General features: G+C 40.2%; 1 protein-coding gene across 2 annotated transcripts; it reads left to right on the top strand.

Moving 5' to 3' along the window:
• Positions 1 to 26652, top strand: LOC101157791 (zinc finger MYM-type protein 4). Of its 2 annotated transcripts, XM_023959975.1 has the most exons (29): positions 1 to 467; positions 2744 to 2876; positions 3436 to 3561; positions 5788 to 6328; positions 8235 to 8315; positions 8917 to 8963; positions 9109 to 9246; positions 9775 to 9998; positions 10092 to 10260; positions 12513 to 12716; positions 14336 to 14486; positions 14564 to 14679; positions 15294 to 15476; positions 16353 to 16503; positions 16579 to 16751; positions 16826 to 16970; positions 18889 to 18984; positions 19086 to 19114; positions 19293 to 19443; positions 20546 to 20658; positions 20828 to 21053; positions 21152 to 21388; positions 21535 to 21644; positions 21737 to 21908; positions 21979 to 22130; positions 23528 to 23642; positions 23718 to 23966; positions 25381 to 25510; positions 25594 to 26652. In XM_023959975.1, the coding sequence occupies exons 1-29, from the start codon at positions 403 to 405 to the stop codon at positions 25829 to 25831; spliced, it is 4665 nt and encodes a 1554-aa protein (XP_023815743.1). In that variant the 5' UTR covers positions 1 to 402; the 3' UTR covers positions 25832 to 26652. The 2 variants fall into 2 exon arrangements, with proteins under 2 accessions (XP_023815743.1, XP_023815744.1); XM_023959976.1 differs by lacking the exons at positions 1 to 467; positions 2744 to 2876; positions 3436 to 3561 and adding an exon at positions 3749 to 3943.
• The last annotated feature ends 977 nt before the right edge of the window (positions 26653 to 27629 follow it).

Below are 27629 nucleotides of genomic sequence, written 5' to 3'. Positions count from 1 at the left end.
TTTCTTTCTTGAATTAAACTTTTGCGGACGAATATGGCTGCACCATTTTCGCCCTTCAAAAAACTACAGATGACGTCAGGGATTAACGTCCTAGTTTTTATCATTTAGTCAAAAAGCGGAAGTTCCGCCCCTCAGACTCCGTCGATGATGCTAACTGCTACAACATGCACTGTCGTTAGCTTGTTTGTGGTACCTAGCTGCATCGTAAGCTAAGCTTGCTCCGAGCGCGCCTTTTCGACATGTTACATTCATTTCTAACACAGATGGCTCAATGCTAACGCCGCATTTTGCATTTTAGACCATTTGTCTTTTTTACGTTCATTATTACAGCAACAAAAACACAATTCCGCCGCCCCCTCCCCATTTTTTTTGCTATATCCGACGAACAAATCATAAACTGAAATGGCTTGCTGTGCTCCGAATTGTTCTAATAGACACTCGAACTCTGGTTTGATCAGTTTTTTTCGGTAAGTGCAATGTTTGACTTATGTTTCTTTGCTATTTCGTATTTATTTTGTAATGATGGTCAAGACATAACGAACTTTTTATGCTATAAGAATCATCCCTCTACTCAAAAGATGATAACTAGCGTCTTTCAAAGTGTTGCACATTAGCACGATTTTAATTTTTATTAGTCTATGTAGTTGTCATTTATTGTGATAGGAGGGCACTTATTATATTGTGTATAATAAAATAAACCAATCAATATGATATTACAGAGTAATATTATAAACCAAGCGGAGTAAATGCGTTTACATTAGAAATCTGGTCATGCAAAAACCCTGATGGTAACGCGCTTCAGTTCATAAATCTCGTTGAAAATACTCGAATTTAGAGATTAAAGACCTCCGGCAGACCTCTTCGGCATTTCTTCATCAATACTCTGCGAAGAAATTCACTTTCCACTCACTTTCTGATCACATCTGGACTATTCTCATTTAAGAAATAAACGTTTGACCCCTTAATTGAAGAATATAAAACAAAATCGACAACCAGGTCTTCTTGCTAGAATATCTGTGAGAAAATAGTGTTTATCGCATTTTTATAGAAATTAGATAACTGCTATCATGTGCAAAAATCACCAGATTCTGAAAGTTTATTTGTTGAATTTGATTTCTTTGTGCTTGAAAATAGGCTTAAAACAGTTTACTACAAAAATGTTCAAATGGATTTCATATTTCCATAAACAATAAAGGTATGTATTTGCATTCTTACAGGCTTGACAGCTTTCTTCAAACAATTCTAAACAGCGAAGGGGGGTCTAAGGGCAGGGATGCCAGTATAGCTTAGTCAGTTTGTTAGTTCATTTTAGTATTTTTCTATTGAACTCTTTGTATTCGGCATCCTTTTGATTTCATGTTTTACTTCGAAGCCCATCAAGACGACTGTTGTTGTGATTTTGGGCTATAAAAATACAATTGAATTGAATTGAAAAGATCAACTTTTTTCAAGGAAAACAAAACTTCGGAGGTGTGAAAGTTGTTTTTTGGTTTTAAACTGGGATTTCGTCCTCAAAGCCTTCACTGTTTTACTTTATTTGTTCCATATATAGTTCTTGAGTCTGATATGAGCTTAGGCTACCTTCAGTAAAGAGATTATAAATAGGAAGTATTGGGGTTTCACTAATGGAATCCCCCTCCCCCACAAATTAATTATTGCATTAAAAAAAAGATTTTATGTAAAATGTCGACACTGCCCTCACATCCCTAACCTAACATTATCAATGCAACAAAAATGGTGAGCAATATTAAAGCTATCCAGCCGTACAATTTTTTGACCAGATACCACCTTGGCCGAGGAAAACGAAGACGTGCATGGATTTAGTCATCCACAAGTGGATGCATCAGAATGGAGCAGAGCAGGGGGCTTGATAATTGCTGGTTGTAGCTTATATTTCACAAATATGCACTTTTTTTCAATGTCAATATTTTCGTCAGCTGCTGACTCGCCGTGGTTTGAATAAAGAAATACCGCGATGCATTTTTAAGCTTAAAGGGCCTATACTATGCAATTTTTTTAAAGCATTCTATAGTAAACAATATCCATATATATGATAATATATTGTATTTGGAACACTAAAGAATAATTTTTCTTAATGAAACACGAGTTATTTCCGCAGTTAATTTTAAGACTAAATTGTAAGACAACTCGAACTCCGAGGCACCGCCTTTCGCTTCATGTTATGACATCAACCTAGAGTCGGCCGTATCAGCGTATCTGTGTATCGCCCACAAAAACAAATATCTCAACTTTTGCAAAGATGGGTGTGCATATTGTGCATATAAAAGGAAACTTGGCTCTGTGGGGAAAGTGTGTGTGTGTTAGCCTTGGGGCGGTGCTGGCAGTGCAGACTCTTCCTGGAAGGGGCTGTTCTCATTGGTCTACTTCACAATGTGAGAACCTGCTTGTTTTCTTGGGTTGGGAGGGGCTGGTTTTTCATGAGAAATGAACATCATAAAACACTTAGAAACTCAAAAATAATGATTTTGCATGGTATAGGCCCTTTAATTCTGTTTCTATATGTCCTCCGTCATCGGAAAAATGCCACAAGATGTTAAAAACACCAAAAGCACCATATTCATTAAAGTGGGACTTTTAGGGTGCCTTGTTTCACAGAGCAAAATTAAGAATGTACAACAAGCAGTTGCCCTCTGACCTTTTATTTGTGTTATTCTGAACTATCTAAGGTAGGTTGTGTTGTGCGCTGAGATTTCACAACGTGTTTGTTTTCTCTACTGATAAGTTTCCCATTAGGAGATGCTGTCCGATTGGACAAGTGGATGAGGAACATGGGTAGAGACGATTGGGTTCCGAAAAGGAATTCCCGGTTGTGTAGTGTCCACTTCAATGTTCAAGATTTCATCATGGACTACAAGGTACTTTTTTTTTCCTCACTGTTTTACTTAATGTTTAGCATGTGTGTTTAAATGAGATGGCTCCTCCTATGAGATATTTTAGCTCCTTTGGCCGAAAATCACATCATTGAAACTCTTTTTTTTTCTTCAAATCTATGCAGAAATTACATTTGCATATTTTTTTTAAATAAGCATAACATTTTTTAAATTTCAGATTATATTACTTGGATCACTCAGAAATTGATATTAAATGTGTATGTATCCAGATGGGAAAATACACAGGCTTTAACCCTTATGCTATCCTATGGGGTCAAGATGACCCCACCCTTACATTGACATGTTCTCCCTACCATGATAAAGGTGGAAAGATTTCATGTAATCCATGGACATCAGTGAAGATCACAAATCATTGAAGAAAAAAGGTTTAGCACACTGTCTAGTGGGTTTAGATGTGCCTAGGATAGCACAAGGGTTATTAATAGGGTGTCCTAATTTTTTCACATGCCTGTAAATTTCAATATCATCACATTGTTGAAGTTAGAATACATTGAAGAAAATCCTCTTGTCTTTTTTTTTCTAGGGTAGAATGACTCTTAAAGACACAGCTGTTCCGACTATATTTCTGAAAACTCAGAGCACTGGTTGCAAACGTGGTCGCAGACGTGGTCGGTCTGATTACAGGAGACTGGTGAACGAAAATCAGAAGGTAGGCTGTATTGCTGCTTGTCAATATAATATGTTAAATCTTGCACACAATTTTTTTCTTCTTATTTTAAAAAAAAAAAATTTTCTGACAACCTCATGCTGCAAAAAGTGTTTGTGAATGCAAAGGGAATGTGCAATAATCATCCACACCACATGGTGGCGGTAGTGCTCACATTCGAAAAAAACAACGAAGCGCGGCTCCATGTGCTGCACTCAATTGCTCTGTGCTCGTTCATTTTGCAGTTTTAAAGTATAATTTGAACGTTTTCTAATTGCATTTTACGTTTGAAAGCCATTGGTTTATTTAAAACAACAACAACAACATGGCGGCAACAGAAACTGCAGAAGGACCCCAACAGCGAGCAAAACGAGCCGCTGGCGCGGTAATTTTTTGCATCGATCTGTCTCCACTTCCTTATAACACATAGAAGCTGCTCCTGAAAATCCTGTGTGGTGATGATGAATGACTTTGTTCGGGAGTCAGATAGCAGGCGCTGCTGGACACACGCTCGCAGACTTGTTGTTTACATTGCTAGCGTTAGCTTTGCTAAAGGTGGAAGTGCTTTGCTGTTCTCAGTAATTGCAGCTAACTTGCGCCTTCGGGGCTACGGCATCACAGAAGAATGAGTTTAACCTTAAAGCGGTTAAGGCTTAACCGCTCTCTATTCTGTCTGCGGCATTTTCAGCTGCGGGTGGTTGCGTGCCTTGCGTGAAAGCAGGGCATCAGCTGCTGCTCACTTTTTCTGTCCCTCAATGAAATTGAGAAACTATAATAGCCCACAGTGTTGTCAGAACATGCGCCCCAACGGAGAGTTGTGCTGCAAAGCTCTTGTTAAGAGCAAACTCTGTCAAGTTTAGTCCAAATCTCGCGAGATCAACAAACGTAAACCTAGGATGACTTAACCACGTGTACAACGAAAACACTGCATTTGCTTTTCTACAAAACAACATACACATTTATTTTTTAATTGTTTACCATGTCATACTGACTTTTAGGTTGTATTCAGACTGTACACATTTGGTCTGCTTAAAGTGAACCAGAGTTTATTTCCCTCCATAATCAGGAACAAATTTTCAGTCTCAATAATACACCCACGCAGACCCTGGTCAGGGACCAGGAAACCCTCATGAACCCATATTTTAAGGTGGTGTCGGTTAGTTTCTAATCAGACTGAGGCCGGGTTCCCTCTAAATTTCCTCAATCTGAATGGGCTTCATGCTCGGAACAACTGAACCGAAAAGGCCACGGGATGTAAACAGAGTAGGAACCATGATGATGAGACACAACAACTCATTGAAATTTGGTCAGATGAATAAAGGCTCATTAAAACAAAATTTAACAGGATACAGATTGTTTCTCACACTATCTTCCCGTGTTTAGGAAGAGTTTTCCCCATAAACACTTCCTAAGCACCTACCTTTTTGTTTGTTTCCCCGGTAACCGCCTTGCAGCATGCCTCTGCCATACCAACCATAGTAGCAAGTAAAAAGTGTTGTACCTGATGTTGATTCAGACGTTCAAAATAGTCAGCGAAATATAAAGTTTGAATAAGTGAGCTATACCGACAAGGATTGCAGAAGGACTTCCATTACTCTTTCTCTCGTTGCTTTGCTCTGCCCTGGTAATCCTGGCCAATGATTAAATAGATCTTTAGTCAGATGGTTTTGTTTACAAGCTTTAGTTTGAAACAGAAATGTCAGATTGAAATACAGTCTGAATACAGACCAAACGTAAGGTTCCGGACTCGAACCGGACCAACAGGCTGTTACAATCTGAATATACCCTTAGTTAAACTGAAAGTATAACATTTTGTTATGTTATTAGAAGTTCTGACCTGCTTATTTAATTTCCTGTAAACTAATTAACTTTACCTAATAAATTCATAACCTAAAATCTAAACTCAAAGTAGATCATTCACAGTTGAAATCAGTTCTTCACTGTCTGGTCTCTGCAAGGATCTCTGCCCTGCATTTTCACCATGTTTCCCTCCTCCATCTCACTTTATTCCTTCCATTGGGATGTTTTTGTGCGTCTAAGCCATGAAATCCAGTCCTAAATAATCCTATATCTGCTTTAAAATTCCATAAACAAATGATGGATGTTATTGGAAGAAACTAATGAGCAAAGAAAAAAAACTACATCGTTTTGATGCTTTGAATTTTTTCAGTTATTACTTTCAGAATCCTGCAGTTTGAATACAACGTCATAGTTTTTTCTTTTTTACAGGAACTGGAAGAAACAGAAGGAGAGTCAGTCTTAGAATCTGAAGTATTAGTGGACGTTGAAGACACCGAAACAGGACCTTTTTCCTCCAGACTTTTTGAACTGGAGGATAAATCTGTTGAAAATCAGGACAGTCAAGAAACAAACCATAACAATAGTGCTGCAGAGGCTTTCATCCCTGCTGAATCTGAAGACCTAGAACAAGTGGGCATGGTTGGCGATGCTCGATTGGAGACACAGGAGTTACAAACGTTGAAGAAGCCTGTAAAGCAGGACAGCAGTTCAGAAGTTCTGCCTGCAGGAAAAACAAATGCTGACACAGCTGAGTGCAGGAATGACAAGAGGCCAACAAATGACAATCCAGATGAGGAAGGTGACAGCTCATTCAGCAACAAGTCCTCCTGCCAGAAGCCCGTGGTTTCAACGGCAGACTTGGATGAGATGATGGACATGGGTATTGTGGAGCAGATTGACCAGGAGGCTCAGATGAAAGAAGAGGAACAGAGGAGTTTGGACAGTCAGTCAGCTTCTAACTCAAGTAAAGGTACCAGAAAACACATTTATTTTAGAGAAAATAAGCAGACATGCTCTCTTCTCTTCATTTCTTGTCAAATTTATTTTTCAGTAACTTCAACCTCTTTTATTCTCATTTGTTCATACTGCTAACCACTTTATACAAGATCACTTTAAAGTCCCCCTCCAATCAAAATTCAGTTTTTAAAATTTTTGTCATGTACATGTGTCATTTTTCTTATGAAAGAGAGCAAATGTAATAAAAAACAATTTTATTCTTGCATTTCTGAGTATTTCTCATCTCAAATCGCTGTCAATCAAACTGTCGTAAAGCAGCTCGGTTTGAATCAATGAGTTGTGATGTCACAGCGGCCCTGGGGAGCATGCGCATTACGCAAGCCCCCTGATCTGACCCGTCCAGCTTGCTCAAATGCAGGTGTGGGAGAAGAGAAGATGGCACATTGCTGTATTCCTTGCACGTATTTTAAGCGCCTCCAAGGCTGAATTTTCTTGTTAAAATTAAACTTAAAAGTTCAATTCCCAAGTCATTTGTATTCTCTTTCTGACCGAGTTTGAAGGTTTTTTGTCCTGCATTAACCAGAGAAGGTCAAAATATAAAAAGGATAAAATCAGGGGACCTTTTTTTATTATTGTATTGATGAAAATAGGAAAAATATAAAGATCAGGAGGGCTGAGCAGGCGGGCTCCCCATCCCACAGCGGGTCTCTGTCTCGCCGTCAGCTCGCCTCCCGCCCGGGAGCCGGCATAGTGATTGAGATTGCTCCATGGGCCCTGTGACAGCCTGTCCAGGGTGTACCCGCCTTCACGGGGCTACTCGGCTCAGCACCAAACCACCACGCCCATGTAGATGAGATTTTGGAAACGGGCTTCACATGGGCATGAAATATGGCTTTTAAAGACATTTGGGTTGTAGGATTTTGGTTAAAATAATAAAAATAAATATTAATTGATACTTTATTTATCCCACAATGGGAAATTCTTCTCCGCTTTTGACCCATCCCCTGGGGGAGCGGTGAGCTGCAGCTGAACTGCGCTCGGGAGGCAGTAGCGTTAAGGGTCTTGCCCAAGGACCCCACTGGCTGATGTTAATTGGTCGCCATTGATATGGTAATTGCCCCCACTACCATTGTTTAATCGAACCCTGGATTCCTGCGTGGCAGCCATCTTTATAATCATGAGTAAAACACCACTGAGAATGTTTTTATATTAAAAAAATGTCAAAGGGGGACTTTAAAGCAATTGATGTGACGGAAATGAGCCCAACAAACATGTAGGAAATGCTGGTTAACAGTTAAGAGAAGTTAAACAAAAATTCATCCTTGACTTTTAGAATAGACAGGAAAGCTAAAATTTCTGAACTTTTCCCATTTTTTAATTCTTCTTTCAGCCTTATGATATGATGCTTTAAAGAAATAAAAGAAAAATATATTATTGTGTAATCAAATCAGTTTTCTTTAGTAGACATTTAACTTTTCTTTCCTGGCAAAAATCAGGTTTTAGTTTTTAATGTAAGAAATTTAATTTGATCAACAGCTTCTTTTTTTGATCACAAAGGACTTTGAAGGTTTATTTAGACAAATCTTTCAGGTCTAACTCTGGAAATTCACTGAAATATCAATTGATTTTGACTGGTCGTGAATCAGGCTCAAAATCAGATCAATCCATAATTTTCGCTGCGATATTCAGCCCTATTGAGATTCTGTTAAACTTGGAAACAGCTTTTAAGGAAGCCTTCCTCACCAAAATTGTGGGGTAATAGCCTCGCTAGCCTTTTTGTGAAAGAATCTTCAAAGTCTAAAAAGAAATTTAGAGAATCCACAGACACCAAAGGATGAGAAACCTATGAATTTAAGACCAAGGGAAAATTTAATTTAGCTGTTTAGAGAAAAGTTCTGTGCTCTTTTGACCTTTCTCAGACGACCAGCTGTCTCCGGAGGAAGAAACTGACGTGAAACCAACCGCCTCCGATTTAATGCAGTCTTCGGAAGCCAATGCAGGTGAGTGACGTCAGAGCTCAGGTGAGTTGGTTTTACTCAAAAACCAGCAACTGTAGCTGACCGGCTCATTTGACTTTCAGTCTGTAGTTTTGTCCATATAGAGAAAAACAGCAACATGTGACTGGATGTTCCGAAAGTCACCAAAATCATGAATGTGAATTTCACAGTAGTCACAGTAAGCAATAAAGTTTTGCAGAAAGATATGAACGGACCAAGAAAAACACTCTCTTTCCTCCCTCATAAGCTGTTTTGGCTGTGCATCAGTGTCTGTCCTGCCATCAAAAACTCTCTAAATGCTCACACTTTTATGTTCTTTGTATTGTATTGTTTTAGAATATTATTGTTTGGAGTTGGCTTGGAACATCAAGTTTTGTGAACGGATTGTATCAGATTACTCCAATCAGATATTTGATGACAGATGAGATATTTCTTTATTTTTTAGGGCTTTCATGTTTTGCTCCTCAAATCCTTCAGTCTTTACAGGATTTTTTTAATAGAGTAAAAGAAGTAGAAATGTAAAATCTATGATGTTTTTTAAAATTTTATTAGGGTTTCATTGACAAAAACAGTATGTTGTGTTTTAACTATTTTTTGCACGCAGGAGGAGACGATTCATCGCCCCAGATGATGCTGAACGGGGTAAAAGAGGTTAGATTGCCTCTAAGTAAAACTAAGATTGTCTCTTCCATTTGTGATATATATATATATTTTACCTGTTTGTTGGGACTTATAGATTTACAACTAGCATTGGAAGCTACTATTCTAAAACAGATTTTCTGTCTTCCATTTTCAGAAGAATTTGTCTGCTTCATCCCAAACACTCGAGGCGTCTTCTCCTCCCCCTTTGGCCAAAGTCAAGGACGAGCCGGTAGACGAGGAGTACGACCAAGCACTGGTGTCTTCTGTGTCTGTCAAAGATGAGCCTGTCAAGGTATCATAGATAATGAAAGTGTTTGCATGTTCACATTTTCAGGACATCTTTTATCTTGTTTCTTTTTTGTTAAAACTTGACTCACTCAGACAAAAAACGCTCAAAAAAAGAAGTTTTCCATTGAAAAATTAAGTTGATTCATTTAAACTAGGGATGTCAAAAATTATATATATACATAATCGTGTGAAAAAAGGTTTAAAAAAAGCTTCAGACCATGAAAGGTCAAAAGGCGGAAGCAGTCAGATTAAAATAAAAAAGTTGCATTGACATGAAAACCTCAATTTGTATGAAAAAGGAATGTGCATTTTTTAATATTGGCACATTCCTTTATACATATTGATATGTTTTCTATAATAGTTTGTTAGATTTCCTTTGCACTGAAATTGAGACTACACCAATTTCGTTGTCCTGTGACAGTATAGGCATTCTATTCTAGCAAATCTTTAGATAATCCATTTTTTTATGTACAATATATACTTTTGCACTTCTTTTTGCAACACAGTTCTAACTTGGTTCTGTCTCCTCCAGGAGGACCTAAAGATTGGATCGGTGTTCTCTGTGACTCCAGCAGGAGACCTCCAGTCCAGCTCATCGCAGCACATGTTCTGCTCCCACTGCGGGAAACACTTGGTGAAAGGGCAGACTGCGTTCCAGAGGAAGGGCTCGCCAGCGCTCTTCTGCTCCACCATCTGCCTAGAGACACATTTGCCCGCTGCCAAAGGAGCCACAAAGATGTGCATTACCTGCCAAAAGTGAGTTCCACACACATTGTCTAGTCTTATCTACGAATAAACGCAGGATGTAATGTCTGGGATGAACAAAGTTGGACTCTTTCATTCTCTCAGGGTAATATTTCGGCCTCAAGACGTCATCCTGGCTCCAGATGCAAAAGGAGCCATGCAGAACTTCTGCAGCCAGAGCTGCCTGACCTCTTCCAATGCTAAGAAAAGCAGCAGGCTGGCCCAAAACCAACAGAACCAGTTCCTCTGCAGCATTTGCACACAATATGGCACTGTGAGTCCAACACAGAAAGATGTTCTATGATGCTGGATTCATTAAACACTCTTGCCTTTCAGGATTAACTTAATTTTGTGCTCCAACACTGCTGATTCTTTTACAAACATACTGGGCCGATTTATGGTGGATTTTGGGAGCAGAGAAATGAACTTTTTCACCAGAATTAAATTTACTGAACTAATTTGAGTGATTTTAGTGTCTAAATTTGTCTATTAACAGGTTTCGGCCTGTTGAGGAAAATGTATAAATAAATATATATTTTCAACTTAGAATTTTATTATGTCAATTAAGTTTTGATGTTTTTCTCTGAGGTTTTTGTAGTTGCATCAACATACGTTTGTAGAGATTGATTTATTTGCTGTTCTATTGTACGGATGGATAGTTAACTAAAAAAAACACAGAAAAAAAGCTAAAAACGCAGTTAAGAAGAACCCAACTATAAATAAAAATCAAATAAAATGTTGGAATACAGTAAACCCTTGTTTTTCGCGGGGGTTACGTTCCAAAAAGAACCCGTGATAGGCAAAATCCGTGAAGTAGAAACCTTTTTTTTTAACAATTATTATACAATTAAATACTCTATTATACATTGATAAGAAAGAACAAACCATTTTACAGGCTCAAGCATTTGTTTCACAAATAAAAGTACTTTAGAAACGTTTTTTTCAACAAATAACTTCTGTACTGTACTGTCAAATAATAATTTGAATCATCGATGTGAACAGAAGGCTTCAAATTGCTGAGATTAGCCCCGCCCACCGCGACCAGAGTACCGTAATTGGATTAAACGGGAGAAAATTTAAAATGATTTTGAAAAAAATACAAAGTACAGTGGGACAAATAGTGACTCAGGTGTATTTCACTGCTGTTCAGACTGAGCCGCTGCATCCCGACTCCACTCTGCAGTGTTTTCTTCTTTTGAAGCCCGCGAAAAGTAAACCGCGTTATAGCGAGTGATCACTGTAATAGACAAACTGAAAAAATGTATTTACTTTTAGGTTTTCTCAGCTCCATTTCCAGCACTTTGGAGCCTCACAGTCGAACTCAGCATTAGTACATGGCTGTTTTTTGTTGTAAGTCCAGAAAAAAAATGAGCTCGATATTCCTTTTAAATCTTTTTGCCAGACAGATTTGAGGAAGTGTTGCGGCTAAACAGCATTAAGGGCCGCCGTGGGCTAAGCTCCGGCTTCTCTGTCAGACGCGCGTCCAATAAAAAGTCCAACGTCTGCCTCGCTGCAAAGTATTTATTTTCTCCTTTTGCAGGTTTCCAAGCCATACAGTTCTTACGATCGACAAATTAAATATTTCTGCAGTGACAGACGCGGTCAAAAAATTATGTGATCACTGCGGCTCACCCCACTTCCTCATCCATTCATGTGCTTCATCAGTGAGTCAGTGAGCACCTTTCAAAATTCGTGCCACACACTCCCCCAGTGACACACCCACAACCTGGCTGATGACGCAGCGCTTTACCTGTGCCACCTCCTTTTGGCTCCTACAGGCAGTGTGGCGTCTTCCTTCGGTTGTTCACTTCCCCGGTCGGACCCCCAGAGCCTCCATAGTGGGTTAATAAAGAATCATTCATCTTCTTCTGGGGAAACCTTCTTTTATTACAGTTCTTTCACTCTGTATAACAAACATAAACACACACCCCCAACACACTTTCGCTGCTCTTGCTCTCACTCTCTGCACGCACTCCCTCCTCCTCCTTACACACACATGCGCGCGCGGTTTCGGCACATTCACATCCTCAATATACAACACAGTGTGGCGGCCTGGGGGTTAGCCCCGCCTTCAGCCCCTAAGACTCATGGGAAGTGGGGAATCGTGGGTGTACAGTTCCTCACCATGAATGAGGTGGCTGTAAGCAGAAGTGACTTCCATGCTGTTTGGCTGTTTGTGAGTGTGTTTTAAATAAATAGGCTACACTGCCGGAAAGGAGTATATGCAACCTGCGTTTGCTTCTCTCTCTGAGACAGTTGGAGACATGCAGAATGTACATTACATTTTTAAACGTGGATGTTTAAACGTTGGCGCATGCGGTTAATAAACCGGTGCGGCTTGTGCGTGTATGAAATAGATAACCATTTAGAAATGTAAAAGGTGCGGCTTGTAATCAGGTGCGCTCTATAGCCCGGAATTTACGGTATTTAAAAGGGTTTAAATCTGTATATTTTATACTTTTTAAATTGTTGTTGACCTGCGTGGACGCTGAAATAAGCAGTTTGTATCTTGATGTTATTTTCCAGACCAAGCATGAGGTGGTGTTGAAAGGAGTCGTCCACAAGATGTGCAGCGATGTGTGCTTCACCCACTTCCGTAACCTCAACAGCCTGTCCATGTCCGGTTGTGCCAGCTGCGGATCGTGCTCCCACAACAAGCCGCTCATGCTGAAGATGGAAAGCAGCTGCAAAACCTTGTGCAACACAGAGTGTTTGGCCAAATTCAAAGAGGTTTGGGTCTATTTTTTCTGTGACAATGGAAATTTGATTTGTGTTGACAAACGTTTTCATGCAGACACATTTCCACAAATATTCTGACAGCTGTTTTGTTAACCTGACAGACATCTTGAAAAATGGGCATCATCTTCAAATGATGAGATCTAGCTCTCATAAAACTTTCCTCTGATGTTGAAGGTGGTTCTTAAAGGCTGCTACATACAATTTGCGCGTATTGCACGGATTAATATTGGTCAATATACGTGGAAAAAGTGAGATAGGTTGTTCTTTATGTGAAAATGTGCACGTGGATCACGAATGAACCATGTTAAAACCACGGAAGAAGTACGAATAAACCAAGCAAAGAACAAGGAAAGCAACTCAAGTCTGGCCCCAAATTCACTGAAATTCCCATGGATGACACCGTGAAAATAGCGATTGAGTTGAGCAAGATCCACGTAAAAAACGTATGAATCAGTAATAGATACTGCATGTAACACAAAGGACTTGCGCACAGGTATGCTCGATCTGCACATGGTCGGCGGGGTGGGAGCTTGGCGTCTATTACGCCCGCAAAGTGGATACAAAAGTAGATTACCATAACCAAAAGGATCTGTGGTCCTCATTTCGGAGCTCCAGTATCAATATTGCCCTTGATCCACTCTACGTTTGATCCCTGACCTCACCCAGACGGTTCTTCGTCGTCTCCTTCTCCGATCCAGGAGCTGCTGGAGCTGAACCAGATGGTTATTATGCTGCTGAAGCCTGAGCACGAGTAGTTCTCGCCTTTGGGGGGGGTCATGATGATCTATTCTCCAACTTCTATGCAAAGATGTGTTCTCATGTATGTAATTTATGTGTACCGTACATGCCACATAAAAGTTATACATCAGTGCTACATGCGTGTAAAGTCCGTTAGCCATATATGGACAGCACTGAACTGATCACTTTTGCTCCCTACAAACATTTCTGCTTGTGGATTCTCAACGTTTTTCTCAAAGCCCCCAAATTTGCTGCAGTTGTACAAAACTTTTTGGTTCCACTTTTTCCAAGGTTTCTCTGTCAGTTAGGCCCGTGTTCTCAAGGTTAGAACTTTGCGTTGTTTGATTACTGGTCAAATTTTCCTGTTTTGTGGTAGCAACTGTTGATTTTTACGTGGGGTAAAACAGCCTTTCCTTTCATCTTCTACAACCCGGTTCTGTGGTATCACACTCAACATGTGCTGGTGCTTGTTGAGCTGCATGCTCAAAACCCCTGGAAGCTCAGACGTTTCTTGCCTGAAGGAGCTTCTGATGTTGTAGACTAGATCTGCCTAAAGCTGATCCTTACAGTTTCTGGTCGTTGTCCTCTGGTCTCAGCCCATTACCATTACCCAGCTGTTTACCTGCATCTGTATTATTGTGTTTTTCTTGGGCGTTTAAAAGAGGAATCCTGTAAATGTGGAGAGTAGAGCTCAAGGATTATCAAGGGAAATTGCAAAACCAAGCCTTGGATTTAAAGACAAATGCAGATGCTTGTTCCTTTATCAATGTGCAAGGAATCTTTGTGATTGGCACAGTGAAGGATTTTAATTTTGCTTATTTTATTATTCTTTTAAATGTATTTTATCCCTGTGTCTCTCATTTGTTGTACAGAAAACAAAGATAAGTCAGCCGTGCACGATGTGCCGCACCCCCCGTCTGTTGGGACAGATGATAGAAAACAAGAACGCGGACGACTCTGTGAATCTCTTCTGCAGCACCAGCTGTGTGATGGCCTTTAAAGTCCAGTCTGTCAGCTCCTCAGGTATTGTAGAGCCGGTTCATGCACTGCTCCTCTTTGTTCTCTGAAAACTCAAAAGTGCCGTCTGTCTCCCCTTAAAGGCGCTCAAATAAACTGCGACAGCTGCGGAAAAACCACGGTGCCGTCCTACCACCTGGCTATGTCGGACACCTCCATCAGGAACTTCTGCTCTCTGCAGTGCGTCATGGCTTTTCAGGTAGTTCCTTCAATACTTAAGATGTTGCCGTAACCCTTGTGCTATCCTAGGCACTTTAACATTGGGAGTTGGGTCATCTAGACCCACTAGACAGTGCTCTGAACCTTTTTTCTTCAATGATTTGTGATCGTCACTGGTGTCCATGTATTACATGAAATCTTTCCACCTTTATCCACCTTTGTCATGGTAGGGAGAACACGTCAATGTAAGGGTGGGGTCATCTAAGATAGCACAAGGGTTAAATGTATCAAACATAGGTTTTGACCTATGTTGGGCGGCCGTGGTGCAGCGGTAGGGTAGTCAACCCATGATCGTAAGATTGCAGGTTCGATTCCCGCCTTGCACGCCCATGTGTTGAAGTGTCCTTGGGCAAGACACTGAACCCCACCTTTCCTCTGGTGGGAGGTTGGCGCCAGTGTTCGGCCGCGGAGCCGCCATCAGTGTGTGAATATGTGTGTGCATGGGTGAATGGGACTGTGACTGTAAAGCGCTTTGGGCCTTTGAAAGAGGATAGAAAGCGCTATATAAGTATACGCCATTTACCATTTGACCGGTTCAGCTGTTTTGCACTTTTGCTTGTCGCTGCTGACATTTGCTTTATTTCTTTTACAAAGGAAAAGTTTAAGAAGAACCAGGGAAAGGTGAACTTTTTCCAGAAGCTGCCCATCGAATCTTCTCAGACGCAAGCCGTCACTTCTCCTCAGCCCCCGCCGCAGAATTCTAAAGAAACGCTCAAACTGAAATGCTTCCAGTGCAACCAAACCATCATGTTTAAACCTGAATATTTTCAGATCAAGGTAACCAGTGTGTGGGGAGCAATCCCAGATTTTTATCATGAAATGTGAAAATGAGCTATCCAATATTTAATCAGTATGTTTCTAGAAACCGTTTTACACAGCAAACGTTTTTTCAAATGTCTTCATTTATACTTGCATATCAAAGTTTTAAAGCTGCAAAGCAGTTTTACACCATCACACTTCCACCGCCATGTCAGACTTTTGCTCTGATGTTTTTTTTTTCTTGAAAGTATTGTTAGTTTGACTCCAGATGTTGCAGGACACACCTTCCAGGATGTTCTGCTTTGCTCTCAATAGTTGGCAAAATATTTTCCAAGTCTTGGAAATCACTTAGATGCTTATATTCAAAACGAGATCTATCTTTGTTCGTGTATCTCAGCCTCTTATTGCTGAACTAAGAACTCTGACCTTTTTAGGGGGTGAGTCAAGCTTGCAGTTCCTCACATGCCCCTCTGCTTCTTTCATGACCTTCTAGAGGAGACTTCTATGTGTGCGTTTGTTGTCATTTTGATCAGTCTACTCCAAGTTTTGACAACACAGATGTGCCTTAACTGTTTTTCTGCAGTCTGCAGAAAGGCTTCGTAACCATTTAACACTCAGTTACTTCGGTTCTCATATGTTTAATGACTTAATCACGTTTTTTAAAATGCAAACATTGTCAGCAAGACTTTATTTGGCAAATAAAGTCTAAAACATTTACAGCTTAATCAGATTACTGCATTTTTTGTTTAAGTAATCAAATATGAAGATGACGACCTGTAGGGATCTTTTAGTTTTAAAGAAATTAAGAAATTGTCTGTTTTACATCAGAAAACTGGCTAACATGATAAAGCTGATGTTCATATTTTTGATGATTTCTTTTTCTGTTTTTTGAAGGACAAGATTGTTTTCCTGTGCAGCTCTGACTGCGCAAACGAGTACAAGAAGGCCAACTTTGTGATGAGCCTGTGTGAATACTGTAAGATTGAGAAGATCGCCAACGAGGTTAAAAGGGTTAATAACAAAATCTGCTACTTCTGCAGTGACGGTAAAGTCCCCTTCAGCCACGCTTGTCCTTGACTTTGAAAACCTGTTAATTCATACTCGCCTCTCTCTGAAACAGGATGTAAGCTGCTCTTTAGGCACGATCTGAGTAAAAACTGGGGCAAACACTGTCACTCCTGCGCCTACTGTCACTGCGTGTCAAAGAAACTGGTGACGGCTCAGTACGGAGGCTCGTCTGAGGAGTTCTGCTCAGAGGACTGCAGGCAGAAATACACCATGCTCTTCTGCCATGTAAGTAGGCTGCAGTGCACCCATCTGCAGCTTCTCCACTCTGGTTTTGAACCTTTAAACTGTTTTCTCTTTAGGTTGCAAAGTGTGACACCTGTGGGCGCAAAGGGAAGCTAAAGGAGAGTTTTGCTTTCCTCAAAGAGGTCAAACATTTCTGTGGCCTCGGCTGTCTCCTCATGTTCTGCACAAAAAAGGTGGCCACACAGGGAAAAATCGTCATTGGTGAGAATCTTTTCATTACAGTAGCATGGCACATACTTAAAAATACAGGTGGATCAAATTTAAAGCAATCCATCCTGCAGCCTGCTTGGATAACCAAAGAAATTCTATTACCTAAAAAGTTTTTAAAAAGTCTTCAAAATCACCTAAAGGTTAAAGAAAAAGATTATGTGGATTTGATGAAAGAAACTATTGTAAAATCATTGAAAAGAGCAGGGAATGGGGTTTTTAAAATATGACAACATGTTTATCAAAAGAAAAAACCTCAAGTAAGAAGTCTCCTTCTGGAAGCACATCATTGGCTGTGAAAAAATCTGCACTTTTTCTCCAGTTCCTGTCCAGAATCCCCCTAAAGGATTTAGAAAACCACAAAAATAGCAACTTTTGAGCACCTCCTTTTGTATGTAGAGGTCTGTGTTAGATTAGAGCTGATGAAGGAATGTGTTTATGAATGAATGTCGCTTAAAAAAAAAATAAAGATATTAAAGAAGATTCTCTAAGTTAAAAAAACAACAAAAAAGAAAAGATGTTGGTGGTAAATATATAACATTTCTGGATCTATAGTCCAGGCTGGACTGGGTTTCAGTAATTATTCGTCCATAGTTCCTACATTTGTTTGAGTGGAATTACCTAAAAACGGTGTTCATGAAGAGGCAAACATAGAGCTGTGATGGTGTGGGATTTGGGAACCAGCAGGGGGGCGCGGTGTCAATGCCCCCCCCCCCCGGCCAAAAAAACCCACAAAAAAAAACCCCGGGGGCCGCGTTGCAAACGAATACAATTACAACGCAGTATTTATTAACAAATAACAGTAACAACTAACTACTACCTATCTAACTAATGAACTAACCATATAGGTGTTTTAGAATTACTATGTGTATGTGTGTCCGCTGATCGCTCTCGAGCTGCAAGCGAGTTTCACCTGTGCTTTCTGGTACAGACATCTTCTTAGAAAATTATATATTGCCTAGTAAAAAACAGACTGCACTTTGTCACCTTTCCGTTAGCCATGAAGCCTGACACCCATGAAGAACGCGGGGCAGGAGGCTCCGCCTTTGTTTATACAGACACGGAACTTTGCGCTGCACAAAATAGTTCTCAAACAAAACATGTAGTGATATTCATCGCACTCTAACAGTGCGCGTTCATGTTTGGTGTTATGGAGTGAAGGAGAACAGTAATAAAAGGTTTCCCCCAAAATAACAGGGATTGATTCTTTATTAAACTGCTCTGGAATCCAATCCCGCACCATAAGCAGAACTTCAAAAAACAAAAAGTGCGGCGTTGAGCACCGCGGTGATGCAGTTATCGTCACACCTCTAGGCAAACATGCAAGTATCAAATATCCCACTGACAAGAATCTGTTGGAAGAAGGTTTAGAAGTTTTACTTGGTAGAATTGAGTCAAGGTTAGTAAAATGGGAAGGATAGGATCAGCCCGCTCGTGTTTTCAGGGGTGGTGAAATTTTACGATACCTATTGTGGTGAGTATTTTTATAACCCTGACAATAGCATCTATGTTTCTGAGAAATTTTCAACAGATGATATAAACACTACAGATAAGCAACTGCTCTACATTTTGCTGGAGTCGAGTCAGAAAGTCACACCACTGACCATGGAGGACTGGATGAACACTGCAGGAGAGATTTCTGTAATAAAAAGCACAGTTTCCTAGTTCAAAGTGCAGTTGTTCAAATTTGAAGAATTTGATCCAAAGTGGACACAGGCTTCCAAATCTTTTTAACCATGGTTGCTAAATCTAATCATGGAATCAATGATTCTGTGCTGTGATTGTGTTCAACCATGAAAAACTAGTGTTTTGACGAAAAACAAGAGTTGTGTTTATCTATAATGAGACTAAAAGTCTGTGAAGTCTCTGACAGTAATTGTGATGTTTTTTGTGTGTTTTTTGGGGTCATCAGGTAAGGTGGAGGAGACGCCTGTTATAGCCAACGTCATGTCTCTGGCAAGCTCATCGAAAAGCAAAACCATCACTTCTGACAGATCTGCTCAACAAAGTACAGAATTTAAAACATAGTCTGAGAAGAAAGAAACATGATTTTCTTCTCTGTTATTTAAGAAAAAAAAGGTTTTATGTAATCTTTTGTTGTTTTTATAGGTACAGTGACTAAAAAGAGCTCTGGACATGTAAGTTTGTTTCTCAAATGACATTTTTTACAATTTTGTTTCCCCAAATAAAATACATTAAAATAAGATTATTTTGAAGTTGCACTAAGATGTTAAGTGACATAGAAGCACCATATTTTGAGTCATGTTTAGTGACATTCAAAAGGCCCATATGAATGGAAGAAAATGTCTGTTTCAGATCAGCATTGCGACAGAAACTACAAAATCCCATCCTCTTCCCCATCCGGGGATAAAGGTTCTGAAGAACAAGGCTCTGCTTTGCAAGCCGCTGGTGCAGAACAAAGGGGTGTCCTGCAGGACGCAGACGGTGGATGCACAGGCACAGACAGGTGAGCCAAAAAAGGTGGGAAACCAACAAATCGGTTCCTCCAAACTGTAAAAGAGCCATGTTTTAAAACTACTGTCTAAAATGTGCATGAAACATGTTTGTTTTACCCTTTTGAAACTAAATGCATTTTTTAAACAATCATGTTTTATAAAAATTGTAATATGCATTGTAATAAAAACAGATCTGCTCATTAGCATAGCGGTATATTGTTTAAGTTTGATGTTTTATCCAGGAAAATAAAATCTTATATTAAACACATTAAAAATAAATGTGACCAAAAGATTGGAGTAAATATTTTTAATGTTTTCCATTTTAGTTTGAAACAGTTTTTAGATGGCTTTAGCATTTTGATAGGCCTTTATGTTAACTAATTAGGCCATTAAAATTTTCTTTTAGAATAAGTTGGTGTATTCTGGTTCATGTGAATCCTATTCACAAATTCATAATGTGTCTGTAACATGTAGGAAAAGAAAGTAGGAAGGAAGAAGCTGACCCCTTCAACATAAGGCAATTGGCATTGAAAATAGATAAGAAGAATGAGAAAAAAAGGTTTAAAAAATGAATGCCTATACATTGGTTTACGGTTCAGATGTATAGATATGCTGCACTAATGTTAAGTATAACTGGAATGATGAAAGTTTTTTTTTCTGGAACAAAAAAATGTAAAATTTGATTATTATTTTTTATCGCTTGGAAAAAAACTCAATAGCCAATGTTTTGGGGTCATAAGCACAAATGGACGAGTGTATTGCCTCTTTTATGGATGAATGCTTCCTCCACCCTAACATAAGAAACCTGAATGATATGTAAACTTGACTTGACTTAAAAGCTCACCTCACAGAAACTTTGTGGTGTTATCGAGTAGCCCACCATATTCCAGACAAAGTATAAAATCAACCAGATTAATTTTAAGATCTAAGTTCACGGCTGCTTTCATAATTTTGGGAGGTTTTCTACTTTTCACAGGATGCATTTTCGATTTTAAATGTTTACCAGAATGGACTGATTTTGAGTTACGGTTGCTTAAAATGCGCACTTTATCTTAGTCTAAACGAAACACCAAATATCTTCTAGGATCCATACTTCTTTTTTTAATTTTGTAGATGAAGTCCTTCCAAACATCATGGTCCTGCCAGTTCCTGTTCCAGTCTACCTCCCAGTACCCATGAACATGTACAGCCAGTATACTCCCAAACCTGTGGGCCTGCCGCTACCCGTACGTCTCTGCTGCCCCTTGAACCTGAATCCTTAAACATGTTTTTTTTACATTCTGCTGTTAGCAATATTTGGTTGTTTAATTTCCCGCTATTAAAACATCTTCTCCCAAAAGTAAAACTAATGGAGCATGTATTAGCCACGTGAGCTTGGGTTTCACTCCACTGCAGCTGCCCGTGCCGATGTTTCTGCCCGTGACGATGGATAACGCTGAGGGCATCATAGAAACCATCCAGGAGATCAAGGACAAGATTCCCTCGGATCCGTTTGAGGCGGAGCTCATCCTCATGGCTGAGATGGTGGCAGAGCAGAGTGACAAAAGCAGCAAGCCGGACACACAGAAAGAAAAACTGCTGCAAACAGAAGCAGAGAAGCAAGAAGTGCTTCCTTCAGATGGTAAGAGGAACATCAAAGGTCATGCTGAGATTCTTTCAGACAGTTTTGTTTAGACACACATCACAGACTTCAGAGTTCTTCTCTGTGCTTGTTTCCAGACCACATCAGTAACTGCAGTGACTTGGACACAGATGACCTGGCGAGTTTGCTCAACAACTGGGAGGAGGCCTCCTCTGATGCAGGAACTTGTAGGCCTGCAAGCCTGTCAGGTGCCTCCTCCTTGGAGAAGACCAGCACATTGGCAGATGCTCTTGCAGCCGAGCAAAGTGAGCCTCTCCCTGAGGCTCCGCCTCCAGGCCCCCCTCCCATGGACATTGAGGCGGACTTCACTGTTGGTGAGAGCCTGCGTTTCAGTTTTCTGTCTGTCCCCTCTTCATGGAGTCACGTTCAGCTGCAAAGTGCTGTGATGAAAGAGAAGAAGCTGTCATGAAACTGCTGCCAAGTCAGGTTAGTGTTTGATGTCTCGTGTTTTCTTTGCCAGAAACTTTGGAAACGATGGTCCAGGAAAGACAGAAGATCGACAAACCTCACAGTCCTGCTTCTGCAGCTTCACGACGACGACAAGCCCACAGAAAAGCCAGAGAAAAGAAGGTAACGGTTCTCTCACCCTTAGTTTTACTTTTACATGGAGAACTTCTAATGAAAGCATTTATGTAAAGTGCTGTTGTTCTAACCTCCCTCAGGGTCGTAAGTCACGGTCATCATCTAAAGCTTCTGAGCCAACCTCTGATAAACCCCATCCTAAAAAAACCAAAGAGATCTTGAAGCTGAAGAGCCAGTATGGAGTTGATGCGTGGAAGCGATGGATCCAGTGGAGGCAGACTCAGCCAGACCTAAAGAAGCCTCGCTTTGGCAGTATGTCTAGATCAATTTTTTCTAATTTGAACCTCCTCTGATCACGCTGAGACCATCCGTGCCCCCGCAGGTCGACAGCTGGAGCTAAAGGAGGATCTTCTGCGCTGCACCACAGCTGAGCTCAGCTACGGTCTGTGCTGCTTTGTCACTGAGGTGAAACGGCCCAACGGAGAACCCTACTCCCCTGACAGCCTGTTCTACCTCTGCCTCGGGATTCAAAAAGTAAGCCAGTCGGGCAAGATGTTGACATCTGTTGAGCTCAAAACTTACTTTAAACATCCGCTCCAAGGAAAATTGTGTTTTTAACATGTTCCTGTGGTATTTTTCTGATGATGGATGACATTTATATATATATATATATATATATATATATATAGAAAATAATGCTTAGAATCGCATTTCTGTGTATTTCTTTATTCAAATTGTTGTGAATCATGAGCAGACAACAAATGCTGTTTGAAAAAGACTGTGTGATGTAGAAAATGCATTGGGTAGGCCACAAACTCCATGCTGCAAGCTCTCAAAAATTCGCCCACAACTTCTGATGAATTTCTGATGAATTCCTGCCGCTCTGCAGAAACTATGTTCAAGAAAACGACACAGGTTTTTAAAAAAATTTTTATTACAATAGATCAAAAGTGGGACTCTGAGTGGGACTTTGAATCTGCTCAATGCAAACCAGCTGGTGACCTTCACTGCCTCTTCCTTTTTAGAGTAATGAACTAAATCAAGGAGAGGAAGTAATGTCATTTATTTGCTTTTCAGGTAGAAATCAAACCACAACAAAATTCCACAGTGCATAAAAAAGGCCAGTGGTCATCAATATGTAATCAAAAAAATCTAAACTAGCAAAACCAACTTCACCTACAAAACTGGCTCAAACAAACAGTTGAAATGACATCCTGGTCGCTTCTCAGACGTACAGTGTGTTCATGTGTTTACTGTTCAGTCCAAGTCTTCCTGGTTTTCCTGGTCTGAACATGGTCTCAGGTCTTAAATATCAAACATGCCTAAAACTGATGTTCCAGTTTCACAGATGACCAACAGATTACATAAATAATTAGAGAAATTGTGTGGTAGATGAATCCCATCATGCTTTTCATTTTACACAGAAATTCCTCTTTTTTTCTGCTTTCTCTTGTATTGTAACTCCCATCCTCACCTGTAAACATTTCTTAAGAGCTATCTTGTCATTTTTTTACTTTGTGGCTATTGCAGTTTGAGCTTACAGGGGTCTATCACAAATTTAGTTAGTATGCTTTCTTTAATTTTAAACAGTGTATTGCATTCTTTGTCTTATCCAGAATGCATTCACTTCAACATTAATCTTTGATCGCAAGCAGATTTTTGTTTTCATTCTATAATTCTGGACTTATTTTTCTACAAATGTTCAGATTTTGAGAGTTTAAAAAAACGACGAAAGTGTGACAATGTTGGTGTCTGAGTCTGTGTAGTGAGCGCTTTTACAGCTTTAAGTTGTAATAAATAAAGGTGATTATTTTGGAGGTAATTTTCAGAAGGCAACAGTATTACTGTTAAAACACAACCCCGTGGCTACAGATGAGCACATACGTGTTAAGCCAGGAAGTATGTGACGCTGTTTGTCTTTACCTCTGCAGTATCTGTTTGAGAACAGCCGTGTGGAGAACATTTTCATGGACCGTTTCTACAGCAAGTTCTCTGCAGAGTTCACCAACATGCTGAGAGGTTTCCAGCCAGCAATCACACCCAGCGGTGAGTTATTTTTTTTTTTTAGGGTTTTAATCCAGCAGACTTGTTGGTTGGAACCACTCTCCTACATCTTTGCAGGTTATGTTCATTCCCGGGTGGAGGAGGAGTTCCTGTGGGACTGTAAGCAGCTGGGGGCTTACTCCCCCATCGTCCTGCTCAACACTCTGCTCTACTTCTGCTGCAAGTACTTTGGTTTCACCACGGTGGAGCAGCACCGCCAGCTGTCTTTTGCGCACGTAATGCGCTGCACCAAAACCAACCAAGACAACACTAAGACCACCTTCCTGCGCTTCTACCCCCCCATAGCCATGAATGAAGCAGACACAGGTACCAGAGCACAAGTGTGGCGGACTCTTAACTGTGTGGGCTTTTTTATGTTTAAAATGATGGAGGATCTCTCCGTCCATCCGTCATCTTCAATAAGAGGCTCTTGTCTCTATGAGAAGCACCAAAACCAAAACAGTATCAACTAACTACTACCTATCGAACTAACTACGGTATATAGGTGTTGTAGAATGACTGTGTTTCAGCGCACTGCGTGTGTCAGGAAGGAGGGCACACAAGTGTGTTGGGGGTTGATTCTTCTGCAGCAGACCGCTCTTGAGCTGCATGCGAGTTTCACCTGTGCTCTCTGGTACAGACATCTTCTCAGAATATTATTTATTGCCCAGTAATAAACAGACTGCAGACACTTTGTCACCTTTCTGGTAGCCATGAAGCCTGACACCCATGAAGAATGCGGGGCAGGAGGCTCCGCCTTTGTTTATACAGACACTTAACTTTGCACTGCACAAGATGGTTCCCAAACAAAACATGTAGTGAGATTCATCAAAATCTAATAGTGCGCATTCATGTTTGGTTTTACGGAGTGAAGGAGAACGTGTCGCGCACTCAAGAACGCACGCAGCTTGTAATGGAAATGAATACAATGGAAGTGAATAATTAGAACACACTAAATTTGTCGTATTTCCTCGTGAGACGGAAACTTCTGTTGTAGAATGAGGATGTGCGGCTGAAACCGCACGTGTGTGTAAGAAGAGGGAGCGCGCGCACGCAGCGTAGAGGGAGTGAGAGCCGTGCGCAGTGCAAGAGGTGAGAGGCGTGGCGCAGGGAGTGAAGGAGAACACTAATAAAACGTTTCCCCCCCAGAAACCTTTGAGGTCTGAACACAGGACTAGCAGAAAAAGTAAACTATCAGCAAAGATGAATGTGTTTAATGTCTTTATTATAGTTCCAATCACGCACCATATGCAGAACTTTCAACAACAAAAAAAAAAACTAAAACTGATTCCTATTCTGGTGATGCGGTTATCGTCACGCCCTTAGTTAGAATCACACGCAAGACCATCAAGGAGCAAATGAAAGGAAAGAAAAGTTTTCTCATCTTTCTGCTTTTTTTAATCAATGGGACAGTTTAATAGTTTAAAAGAAGACATTTAAACAAAAGGGTAATTTTTTTTGTATATTTAGTAAGATTATTCAAAAACCATGGTCATAAACCAACTTTTTTATGCACAGTGGTGGTTTTTGCAGACAAAACAAGGTTCTTATTTTCAGCAGATCCTTCTGAGGCTTTTACCGGCCTTAAAATTCAATGTGGCCAACTGTCAAATCTTCAGGTTTTTTTTCTTTCTTAATTTTTTGAAAGATTTAAAAAGTATTTTAGTTTGTGTGACTGACTAGTTCATTTGAACCCCTCATTGGTCGTTTCTTGTGCAGTGAATGCATGTGTCGTCCTCAGATTCAAATGGTGTTCCAGCAAAAAGGAAGAAAGAGGAAGAGAATAAAGAGGAGATCCTGGAGATGATGGAGAACACGGATAACCCTCTTCGCTGCCCCGTCAGGCTCTATGAGTTTTATCTCTCCAAGTGGTGAGTGAGAGCCGGAGACCTTTCGTCAACCGTTCATGCTTACGTCCCTCTGGTAACATGCTGGCCTTTGTTCCCCCTCTCAGTTCGGAGCTGGTGAAGCAGCGCACCAACATTTTCTACCTTCACCCCGAGCGCTGCTGCGTGCCCAACTCTCCATTGTGGTTCTCCTCCACCCCTCTGGACGACGACACCATGGAGGCCATGCTCACCCGCATTCTCACCGTCCGAGAGCTGCACCCCAGGAGCAAGAGAAGCAGACGCGCAGCAATGCAGGACCCGCCGTTTCTACCAGACGAGGAGGAAGAGGAGGATTCCGATTGAAGAACCGAAGTGACCTTTTTTCTACAGAGATGATATAAAAGCGGAATCAGTCAGAGTGGTCCTCAGAAAAGTGTAGAGCTGGGACACATGTTGAAATGCACACACATGTTGGCACCTCACGCACACCACTGACTGCTGACTTTGTGTTCTCTTGTTGTTGTTTGTTGTGACCACAGCAACATTTGATTTGATCCATAGTTTAAGTTCACCCTGGACTTGGTGGCGTTGAATGTTTCCAGAGCGCTGGAGGTCAATAACAAATGTGATTATCAGCTACATAAAGGACATGCAGCCTATTTCAGAAATTCTGCACTTTTTTGCAAAGTTCTTTTACTTTCCATGCAATTCGTGTGGATTCACTAAACCCTGAAGTTGATTCAAGTACAAATCCTGAAAGAAAAAGCAGTTGGATGATGTTAAAAAGGAAAATTGTATGATATTTGCAAATATTCTTCATTTTCTTCCAAAGGTTTTCATCAAGTCAATAGAAACAAACATTTACTTGTTCATTATATTCCACATTTAGCCAATTCTCCATGATTTGGTTGCACAGTTGTTGCAACAGTGAATGGCTTTGATTGAAATGACACTAAAAGCTGTTTTTTTAGACAATGCTATTGAAATATTTGATCCTCAAACCAGATATTACTGTGTAGAAATGAAGCAAATTCCTGAAGATCACTGTGGAAATGTTTTAAGGTGTTTGCAAAAGCCACCTGTGTTTTGAAGAAGGACCCCACACACATGTTCATTTTGTTTGTGTTCGTCATTGTTTTGTTTTTTACTCTATACTTTTTGTATAAAAAACTAAAACAAGTAAACTGTTTATTAAAATTTATTGTGTTAATACATGCACGCACATATTGTATGTGTACAGATGAAGGGATTGCGACCCGAGGCTCTGGCACCATATGTGGCTCTAAGGCTGAAGAAAAAATAGTTTGCTTCGCATTTATTTGAATTTGAGCTATAATTTTGTTTTTACGAAGTGTCAGCTAAACTGGCAGGTTATTTACACTGCTGTTGACATAACACTAAATTTCACAAATTTCAAAAGAGTAGAAATATTGGTAAAAGCTTACTCACAATATCCTATTCTGCTCAACTTTAATTGTTCTGAGGGAAAGTGCTATGTATAATTATAGAGTTATTGATTTTCTAATGGATAGCAAACCATTTTAGTAATGTTATTATTCATGTGTTGCTGTAGACATTTGAAGTAAGAAGGAAAAAGGTGGAAAATCTACCAAAGTGACATAAGTTAACAACAGAAAATACAATCTTCCTTTTTGGGCGTTTAAAGGTTTACTTAAGAGTAAATATGCTGCACTTTTAAAATGTTCATAGAAACTCGCCGGTCAAAAGAAAAAAGCAATATCATACTTTTATTTAGAAGAACTGCCAGACCAAAAACTAGTCTGGTGTTTTTCCAAAGAGAACCATCAGGTGCATAAGGTCCCTTCCCCCCATAGGGGGCGCTTTGCAGTATGTCCATGTGCCAGCCCCAACTGTAACCCTTGTTCGATCCTACCCCCCTTTCTTACATTGACGTGTTATTCCTACAATGACAGGTGGATAAAGGTGAAGAGGATTTCATGTAATCCATGGACACCAGTGAAGACCACAAAAGAAAAAAGGTTCACCGCACTGTCTTGTGGGGCCTAGATGACCCAACTCCCAATGTTAAAGTGCCTAGGATAGCACAAGGGCTAGCTAGACTAAGGCGGGAAGGGCTACTGTCAACAACAGTATAACAAGTATTCTAGGTGATGTGTGTTTTGGGACGAGCAACATCACA

This window comes from Oryzias latipes, chromosome 11, assembly GCF_002234675.1.
Source record: "Oryzias latipes chromosome 11, ASM223467v1".
Taxonomy (NCBI): domain Eukaryota; kingdom Metazoa; phylum Chordata; class Actinopteri; order Beloniformes; family Adrianichthyidae; genus Oryzias; species Oryzias latipes.
This window is presented reverse-complemented; position numbering and strand designations above follow the sequence as displayed.

Coding starts and splice junctions, on each gene's coding strand:
- LOC101157791 (XM_023959975.1), top strand. CDS start 403: ATGGCTTGCTGTGCTCCGAATTGTTCTAATAGACACTCGAACTCTGGT. Junction 8,316..8,916: donor GTCTTCGGAAGCCAATGCAG/GTGAGTGACGTC, acceptor TTTTGCACGCAG/GAGGAGACGATTCATCGCCC. Junction 21,054..21,151: donor AGAAGTGCTTCCTTCAGATG/GTAAGAGGAACA, acceptor GCTTGTTTCCAG/ACCACATCAGTAACTGCAGT.